Consider the following 10,025-nt stretch of genomic DNA (forward strand, 5'->3'; position numbering starts at 1 on the left):
CCTTTTTTATTATTAATATTATTTTTTTACATTCTATGATGTTGTTGCATTGTTGCAGAGCAGATGGGAGAGAAGGGGAGAGGGGAAAGGGGAAGGAAATGTGATGGAAGAAGAAGAAAGGAGGAGGCACAGGATTGAGGCCTGTGGCACTCCCCACAATACCACAGGGGAGAGCGGGGGTCTTCCAGCAGTGACTTGGTCATTGCCAGGCTGGGTGCAGATGTCAGGGGGTTGTGGCAAATGCCCTTGCCTCCCACCTTCCCAGCTCAGGCACCAGGGCCCTTCTTGCTGCTGCTCAGTGGTTGTCACTGGGCTGGCTGCAGGTGTGGGGGGGGTGTGGCCGAGGCCCTTTGTCCCCCACCGCCCTGGCTTGGGAGAGCCTGGGGCACTTACTGTGGTGGCTCTGTGGTTGTTGCTGGGCTGTTTACTCATGTTGTGGGGGTGCGGCCAAGGCCCTCGGCCCCCCACCACCCTGGCTCAGGAGATCCTGGGGCACTTCTTGTGGCAGCTCAGTGGTTGTCACTGGGCTGGCTGCAGGTATAGGAGGGGAATGGCTGAGGCCCTTTGTCCCCCACCGCCCTGGCTTGGGAGAGCCCAGGGCACTTCCTGCAGCAGCTTGGTGGTCGTCACTGGGCTGGTTGCTCATGTTGGGGGTGGTGTGACCAAGGCCTGAGGCCCTACACCGCCCCAGCTCAGGAGAGCCCAGGGCGCTTCCTGCAGCAGCTCAGTGGTCATCACTGGGCTGGCTGCAGGTGTGGAAGGGGTGTGGCCAAGGCCCTTAGCCCCCCACCACCCTGGATTGGGAAAGTCCAGGGTTCTTCCTGCAGAGGCTCAGTGGTCATCACTGGGCTGGTTGCTCATGTTGGGGGAACATGGCCAAGGCCCTTGTTCCCCCACCACCCCAGCTTGGGAGAGCCCAGGGCACTTCCTGCAGCAGCTTGGTGGTAATACCAAATCCCAGAATGTACCATCTCCCTGTCGGTTGACACTTTTTAAATTTTTTACTTTTAGTAGCTTTTTCTTTCTCTTTTCTCCCTCTTCATTTTCCTTTTGCCTTTTTCCCACTCCATTTCTTTCCTTTCCCTCCCTTTCCTTTCCATTTCCTTGCCTATTTCCTCTTGTTCCTGCCTTTTCCTCAACTCTGCCAGCAATCTCAGCAAGCACAGCTCAGCCACATAGACGTCCTCACAACTGAAGAGTCTGTTGATGTGCTCAGAAAGGAAGAAAGCTTTTCTGTTTCTAAGGTTTTGTTTCTGCTGCAGCAAAAGCATTGCCCTCTGAGAACTAGTTGAGGGCGGATGGAAGTACAGGTACAACCAGGGTAGAATTAAATTGCTTTCATGCTAGAAAATAAGAATGCCACAAGTCCTTAAGTTCACATAGAGGGATTGATCTATGAAATGATGCCAAAGATGGGGTTTTCCATAAAGTCTTATGTCTCCAGTCTGAGCCCCAGAAAACAAACTTCTCTCTAACCCTGCTCCAGCAAGTCACTCAGGTTGTGTACAACACTTTGCTAAATCTGGATCATGCCTCTTGATACTATAGAACTATATATTGGCTGAGCCATAAAGCAAGGATCCAGGCCTTTATTCCTCTCCCAAGGACCACGTGAAAAAGTGAGCTTATAAATGTGAGTGATGACTATTTACAGCAGTTTTTCTCAAAGTGTGATCCCTTACTAGAGGCTTTAGAATCATCTGAGAACCTGTTAAAAGTGCAAATTCTTGGGCCCCAATCCCAATTTAGTGAATTGGAAACTCTAATGATGGGGCCCAGCAATCTGTGTTAATAGGCCCTCTAGATTATTCTGACATCAGCTGATGTTTGAGAACCACTGGTCTAATTGGAGTTCAATGGGAACACCCCTGGACCAGGAGCCAGGACACAGGGAACTTTGTCCTGGTTAGGTCCCTCACTCACATATGAGCTCAGGTAAACTGTGTCACCTCCCCAGCCCTATTTCCCCACCCATCAGATGAGGAAGTCTTCCTTGGTGAGTGCTGGGCACTCTTCTCTTGTGTGCATGCACATCTGTGGCCTTCATGAAGTATCATTTGAGGCATCAACCGAGTACAGCTCCAGCCCAGCATCATCAATAGGACTTGCTGTTACTCTCTCGCTTTCTTAAAGTCTATAAGTTCATTCTCCAAAAATCTCTAAATTATAGTTGAACTTGGGAGGAGGCAACTCAGCTATCACCTGTATCATGATTCACATGTCAGCTCAACAGGGATACAGAGCAGGCAGTTCTCGAAGGGAGCAGGATCCAGAACTGAGGGTGGAGCTGACTCAATGGAACAAATAAAGACAAGCTTCATCCAGTTCCCAATTTCACTGAAGTTTAGCCCAGCTCTGCTAGATTTCAGATTGAAAAGTAGATTTCTTTTTTTTTTTTTTTTGGTTGGGTAAAAGGCTTTCTGCTATCCTCCCCTCTTACTCCATTAAATAGAGTGTTTATCTAGGGAGATTGCTATATATGAAAAGAAACTAAACTCCCCAAACAGGTTGATTTATCTAAAATGTGGCTGTCATCCCGTGTCATTTGGGCTGATGGATTGTCAGCAACCACCAGTAAAAGTCAGCCGGAAGGGAGTCCACCATGAGATGTTCCTTTCACTCTCTTCAGTAGGAATATGCATTTCAGCAGGTCAACTACCACATATTAATGGAATCCCTACCCCATGCTGAAACTGGGGCTGCAGCAATGAAGTCAGAAATGGTCGCGTCTCTAGTGGAGCTAACAGTCCAGGAAGAATGACACACATTGACTGAGTGCTGTGAGTGCTATGAGGAACTGCTACAAGAACAAATGTAGAAAAACTCACCTAAGGCCAGGGCCTTGTATTAGCAAAGAGAGACAATGACCTCAGGGACAAGATAACTGCATTTTTTACCCTAGCATATTTGCAGAAGGCAACACACTCCCATCAGTAACTGTGGCTCTCTCAAATTAGCAGGGGAAGACAGCATGCTCTTCAGAGGGATCCTCCCAAGGTCCCCCTCCTTTCCTCCAGAGTCACTCCAGTGGGGGAAATAGGCAAGGATACATCAGAATTTGGGGGAAGCATTGGTGTAAATTTTGTAGCCTGTAGCCTAACTTCACTTCACGCTACCTGTTATTCTCAGCTATTAACGTGGTTATCCCTTGTTCTAACATTCACAAAACTCACAATTCTAAAAGGAATACCCTGTGACATAGATCTTCTTAATCAAATCCCATCATACAAATTATTGAATTCTTGATAGATGCAAAGCTGTGATGGAACCCAAGACTGGAGCCCCCATAGGCCACCTGCCTTGTGCACATCTCCCCTGGCCATCCCATAACAAAAGGTCCAGGAAAAGGGCCACCAACTACAAAACCAGGTGCACACTTACTGTTGTTCTCAGCAACACAACGTCTGCTTCTTGCAAGGAGCATGGAACACAATGTGCCCAAACGTGCCAAGCTGGTCTCCAGTAAAACACCAAAGAGAGGATTCCAAGTGAAAAGATGGATCCCACAATGCAGAGGGTTTGCCGGCAGCCTTGAGTCCGATAGCCAAATATCTCCTGGGACAGAACCAAGAGGACCCCAAATGTTGGTTAAGCACAATAAACAATAAATGAACAAATGCTGTTTTTAATGATGGGACTGGGGGCAGAGAGTGAGGGGATAACAGGGTGAAAAATGAAGGGATTGGAGAAGGATTCCTGATCAACAAGAAAGGTGTAGGACATGATCCCAAACCTCCAGGAAATAGCAATCTAACTGGGAAAACCAGTTTCTACAATTTGAGCATCCAGCTACCCTGTGCCAAGCACTATGCTCAGTGTTTAGATGTGTTGTCTTGTTTAAGTCTCCCAATTGTCCCTATCCTTATGTTATCCCTGAAATGAGATACTATTACTCTCACTTCATAAACAATGGGACTGAGCTCCCAATGGCTGAATGGAATGAACTGTCCAAGGCCACACAGCTAGGAAGTTCTGAGATTCAAACCCAGGTCTGTCAGCCACCAAGTCTTGAGTTTGATCCATGACCCTAACAAACATGACAACTAGCCATGTGGAAGGAAAGCTAGCTGGTAACAGTCCACATGATCCCCTTCACTGGGACCAGCAGTCATGGGCAGGAAGGACTAGAACTAGGCCTTGAGTTCAGAGTCAAGATTTGGTGAAAGTGTTTGAATGCAAAAGGATTGACAAGTAAATGCCAATTTGCCCTTGGAAGTTTGGGGTAGAGCTATGAGTTCCCACACTCCTCTCTTGTTACTAACAAAAAGAATTTTACATCCAGGGGAAAAACCATAGAGACTATTTGGTTTATTTCAACTCACGCTGTGGAGCACCTGTCATATGCCATAAGGGGACACTATTAGGCTGTGGATGATATACATTTGAACAAGGTAAGAGTTTCACCTCTGACACTCACGTAATCTAGACAAACTTCTTCCTTCTAAGAAAAGCCTGGGACAGAATAGAATACCATCCCTGAAGTCTATGCCCTCAGTCCTACAACTATATCCCACAAAGTGGTAGGTACATTTTATACTGGTTATAATGGCTAGAATTGAGGGATAGTTGAGAGCCTTGATTAAAAGCACATTCTCTGGATGAAGACACTTTGGGTTCAGAGACTAGCTCTAACATTTCCTAGGTGTGTGACCTTCAGTAAGTTATTTAACCTCTTTATACCTCAGTTGTCATCCTTAAAGTGGGAATAGTAGTAGTACCCACCTTATAGGTCTGCTGTGAGGTTTAAATGAGTTAATATGTATAAGTGCTATGTAAGCATTTACTACTGCTGGTGCTGCTGCTACTTGGCCCCATTGCCCAACACAGACCTGAAATCTTACCCCCTTGTTCATTGGCAGTTACATCCAAGAATTCCTAGCATCAACAGTTCTGCTCTTGCTAGGATTACATTATCAGAAAAGGTTCTGTCATCCTTGGCTGAAAGCTGCTTTCATGTGTAATTATTAGGTTTCTTCTTCTTCTCCTTCTTCTTCATTATTTATTATTATTATTATTATTTGCAAAAGCACATACGTGTGTTGAATGTCTTCCTTAGGTACTGTCAACATTTGGCATAACTTTTATAAAATGTTCTCATTAACTCAGCATACAAACTCTTGACTGACTTTGCAAAGTAGAATGTCTATCCTGACATAAAGACTCTTCTGCCCCAAGCTCAAGCTATTGATTTCCAGATGCCAAGCCTGGAATAGATTTGTCCCTTCATCACACTGGCAGCAACACTCTGTGAATCCTTCACTGAGCAGCGTCCCAATCCTGATTTCTCTGCCTGTCCTGAGTCCATCCACCATTTTTTCCCATGTGCTTTTCTATGCTTCCACACTTTGGCATAGATCAACTTCTGCCCTCCACACCAGTCATTTTCCCATCCTTCTAAAATGTTATATTGAAAAGTTACCTTACATTGCCAGTCAATTGAGCCCCCAAGTAATACGCCTGAGTTACTTACTGTTATACAGCACAAACCTCCCTGTTACCTGCACTCTTTTATGGGCTATGCCATGAGAGCCCTCTGTGATTTCCAAAGTGTTTTCCTGCTCATAATCAACATAAAGTAAGCAAGAATTATTATCTTCATTCTCCAGTTAAGAGAATGGAAATTCAGGAAGATATTATATGTGATAAGAGTTATTATTAGCAACTAACTATTATTGGTAACAATGCTAGCAGCTAACGCTTATTGGGCACTTAAAAGCCCTTCACTAAGCACTTTACACATATTTTCTCATTGAGTTGAAAAAGATTAAATGAGTTTCCCAAGGCACAAAGCTCATAAGTAACTCAAAACTGGGCCTCCAATCTAGATCTTTCCTGTACATGGAAGATAATGTAGGCTTGCCATTTCTACTGTAAGGCTCTTCATTTTTTTCTTTAATTTTAGTTTAATTTAACAAATGTTTACTAAGTGCCCACCAAATAGCAGGCATGTGCTAGACCCAGAAATCAATGAGACAATGTCTTATCCTCGAGGAGCTCATTAGTTTAGTGGGGAAGAGAAACACAAAAGCAGATAAGATTAAACAAATTTAGAACAATCAAAGGGTTATATAAAGGGATAACCATATAAATTGTCATCTGAATGAAGTGCTATTAATAATAACACTGGAATAACAAGAGTAGACCAGAAGCGTCCAAAGTAAGCCAAGCGAGTACCCCCCTAGCTATACCCAAGAGTTATTTTAACAGCCTCCCTGCTCTCAGTCCCGTGGAAACTACACCACCATGTAGTGGCCCGTGATCCATAATACATTGCCAAATTTTCTGTAGCAAGAATAAAGTAATGTGGACAAGGAGTGTTCAATTATTGCTTGCTGAAGTGAGCTGAATTGTACTGACTTGCAGTGAATTGCATTGTGGGGACTATTGATGGATATTGGGTTTAAAATTGCAAAACTTAGCATGGTGCTTATTACCACATAGCAACTTACTTCCTACATTTATGGAGTGCCTTCTGTGTCCCTGAATATGCTTGAGGGACCGTCCCTGCTACCCTGCAGTTCACCCACTCTTACCTTCCACAAATAGGGATCGATCAGCCAAAAAAAGAATATGGGGGAAATGTCCAAAGAATATTACACAAATAATTAAACTCATGACAGGTAATGTGCATTACAGACTAGCACACTGTTGCTTTCTTTATCCCTCTCCTACCCACACATTCTTCCTCTCCCTCTGTCCCTGGGCATTCAAGACCTCTGATGTGCAAGAAGCCAAAATGTGATCCTCAAAGTAAAGGTTAAAACTACCTCAGCTAACAGAACCCTCTCAGCATCTATGGACCCTCTCCACAGAAAAATAGACAGGGAACACATACAAACTTCTCCATAGACATTAAGGGACGTTCCCAGATCTTAGATAATGCCATGCCCTAGATGATCCATGAGGTTGAATCAAGGCTGATCTTTCAGAGTTTATACCTAGGGCCTGACACAAAGTAAGCACTTGGTAAATGTAGAAGTGTGACAATATGGGCACAGGGAGGGTGACAACTGGAGCAGGACAGTGGTTGTCTCCAAAGAAGCTTCACAGGGTGATGTCATCACCTGGGGTCCACCAAGTCCTGAAAGTGGCTCTCAGCCTTCTAGCCCCAGAAACAGCCAACAGAACTGTCTCTCATAGGGAAGACTTCAGCCAAGCAGATCTTAGAAACTGGGGTGTAATGAGAGAGAGAGATACATGCAACTGTCACACCAACCAGATAAATGCATGGATTGGTATTGAGTTCATTCTCTCCCCAACAGCACCATTTTCACAGTAGTGATTGTCCTGCCAACATAGATACGCATGCATAGTGCTTAAAATGGGCTCTGGAATCTCCGCTGACCATCTCCCACCCCAACTGACACAATTGACACACACCTTCTTTAGACACATTAATTCATTCAATCAAATTACAGTTAAACCTTATTGGCCTGGGAGCCATTCAGTCTCTTTGACACAAATTTGCATTTCTCTATAGCCTTCATTAAATATTTTAAAGTTTTAAAAGATTCAACTTTGAAAAGTTCATCTCCCTGAAGATAATCTCTTTTCCCCTATTTCCAAATTTTGGGTGTGAAGAGAATGCTTTGCTATAATTCCCATGCACTACAACAAATTATGTCAAATAAATGCAATCAACCTAACTGCTTACCCCAACCCCAAAAACCTATTAAAATTTCTGTCTGCATCATTTCTGTTTGCCACTCCTTAGCACTAAAGGAGACGTTTCCAAGCTTCTTCTAAGTTACCTTCACTTCTAGGTTCAAGTGAGAAATTCTCAACCTCAATGACTGAGTCCAGAAATCTTAAACCAGAGGCTGAAAATGAATGGCCTGCAGCCAGGTTTCTTGTTGACCTGGTATGGATTTCTTAAAACTTTAAGTTGGTCTTCTGGTTATTTTCACATAAAAATTATGATTTCTACTTTTTCTTTAAATATATCTGAAATTCTGACAGTATTTCCCCATGTTCTTGCACTGTAAGAGTTAGCTGGAGAATATCAACAGACATGTACAAAATAACCCAGGAAATAACCCAAACACCTTCCACTTAGAGTGCGTGATGTACTGTCATATGTCTACACAATAGGATTCTCTACGACACTTCACACTCACCAACTCCGCTAACACCCAGCAATACAGAGGGCTCTTAGTAAGTGAAAAAGTCAGTGCCAAGGATTACAAAAGCATAATAACCTTTTTTATAAAGTTAAAAAACTAAAATTTAAAACATATTTTTAGGATACACTTAGAAAACTGTATAAAAGAGGAAGCATTGGAATGATGATGAAGCAGGACAGTAGCTGCCTTCACTGGGACGAGTGAGGGAATGACAAGCCACACTGAGAAATGCAGGTTATTGTCACGCTCCTAGCTCTTGTTCGTGGTGGTGGGTTCATCATATTATTATAAAAATCTAATTTGATAGCTAGCTAAATTAACGCAACTCAGCATGGGCAAATAACATGAGTGTCTCATGAACCAAGGACTGTGGACAATCTCACTGTGAGTACCTGAAGTCTTAGGGGAAAAAAGGAAGAAAGAGCCAGCCAGCCCTAGTGAGAGAAGTCCCCCTCTAAAGGAGTGGGTGCTCTTTCCCATTTCCCATGCCCCTGCCATGTTTTCTTTTTTCCCCAACACTGAGGCCATGTGTCAGCTTCCATCTAAACTCATAACGGGCCTGCTCCTTGAAGTTACAGCCTTGCCCTGTAGGCAGTGGTTCTCAACCATGGGAGATTTTGTCTCTTCAGGACATTTGGCAATGTCTGGAGGTATTTTTGGCCACTCACAACAGGATGAGAGTTGCTTCTGACGTCTTGTGGGTAGAGGCCAGGAATGCTGCTAAACATTCTACAATGCTGGGAACAGCACCTTCCCAACCTCCACAACAAAAAATTATCCGGCCCAAAGTAGTGCAGGGTTGATAAGTCCTGCTGTTGGCATTTTAGTCGGCCCCACCAAACCTAAGCAGGTCTCTAGGTCCTCGTGCCTAGGATTGCATCCTCAGCACCCAGAGAATTAGAAAATCGTGATATTGAAACCAATGGAGAAAAAGGATTCACACTTAATGCCAAATGACCTCTAAGGTCAGTAGTGGTCATAGCGCAGTCCAACAACTCATTTTGCAGATCAAGAAATTGAGGTGCTGAGAGAGGAAGCAAATTGCCCACTGTCTACACCTGCCTCCCTCTCTGGCCTCACCTTGGGCTACTCTCCCTTCATCTCACTCTGCATCAGCCCCGAGGGCTCTTTCCATTTCCTCGAGCTCACCAAGTCCTTTCTTGCCTCATGCCTTCCCATGGCTGGCTACTTCTCACCTTGTTCACCTCTCAGAGAGGTCTGAGCCAACCACTCTATGTAATTAAGCCCCTGATCTTATATACCCTTTACAACACACTTTTGTAGCATTTTCTCAATTTGCGATTTTTATTTTTGCTTGCTTTTCTAGTGGTTTTCTCCTTTCTGCCCCCCACAACTAGACCTTAAATTGTATCAGATTAGAATCCATTCAAGTTTATTTCTTCCAATACTGTTTACCCAGCACCACATACATTATCTGCATACAGCGGACACTCAGTAAATATTTCCTCAATGACAACTTGACGAGTCCTATTTTCTACTAACATTGTCTACATCTACCAATCAGTGACGTGGTGGGTCTTGAGGGATCCTTAGGAGCCAGGAGGTATGGCCACCATTCTCTGCTTCATGGCAGATAGTTGGAATGTCACCTAACCTAATTCCATTCCCTGCTTTGGAATGTCACTTAACCCAATTTCCTTTCCAGTTTCTCTTGCCACATCTTTACCTCATATGACTATTATGGGAAACAGTAGAACAACACAGGTGTCAGTCCCCAGACCAAGGACATAATCATAAAAATGTTTCCGTGCTGCATCACCAGCATAAAGTTTTCAAAGTATCTTTGCTCAGTTCAATTCAAATTGCCTACTATGTCTAAAGCCATGGGTAAGGTATGTCTGCTAGAGATAAATTTTCCACCCTCAAGGGGCTGACAGGAGA

At 44.0% G+C, this 10,025-nt stretch overlaps 1 protein-coding gene across 1 annotated transcript in view; it reads right to left on the reverse strand.

Annotated features, from left to right (window-relative positions):
- The window catches only part of LOC103607925 (probable cation-transporting ATPase 13A4), a gene marked incomplete at its 3' end in the record, with an annotated part of 97,875 nt that extends 88,247 nt beyond the window's left edge, over window positions 1-9,628 (reverse strand). The window contains exons 1-2 of the mRNA XM_008592383.1: window positions 9,554-9,628; window positions 3,382-3,555 (exon numbers count right to left, since the gene is read on the reverse strand). Of these exons, the coding sequence (XP_008590605.1) occupies window positions 3,382-3,555; window positions 9,554-9,628 (249 nt within the window). The remainder of the gene's footprint in view (window positions 1-3,381; window positions 3,556-9,553) is intronic.
- Between the last annotated feature and the right edge of the window lie 397 nt (window positions 9,629-10,025).

The sequence above is a fragment of the Galeopterus variegatus genome, unplaced genomic scaffold, assembly GCF_000696425.1.
Source record: "Galeopterus variegatus unplaced genomic scaffold, G_variegatus-3.0.2 Scaffold7854, whole genome shotgun sequence".
NCBI classification, from domain to species: domain Eukaryota; kingdom Metazoa; phylum Chordata; class Mammalia; order Dermoptera; family Cynocephalidae; genus Galeopterus; species Galeopterus variegatus.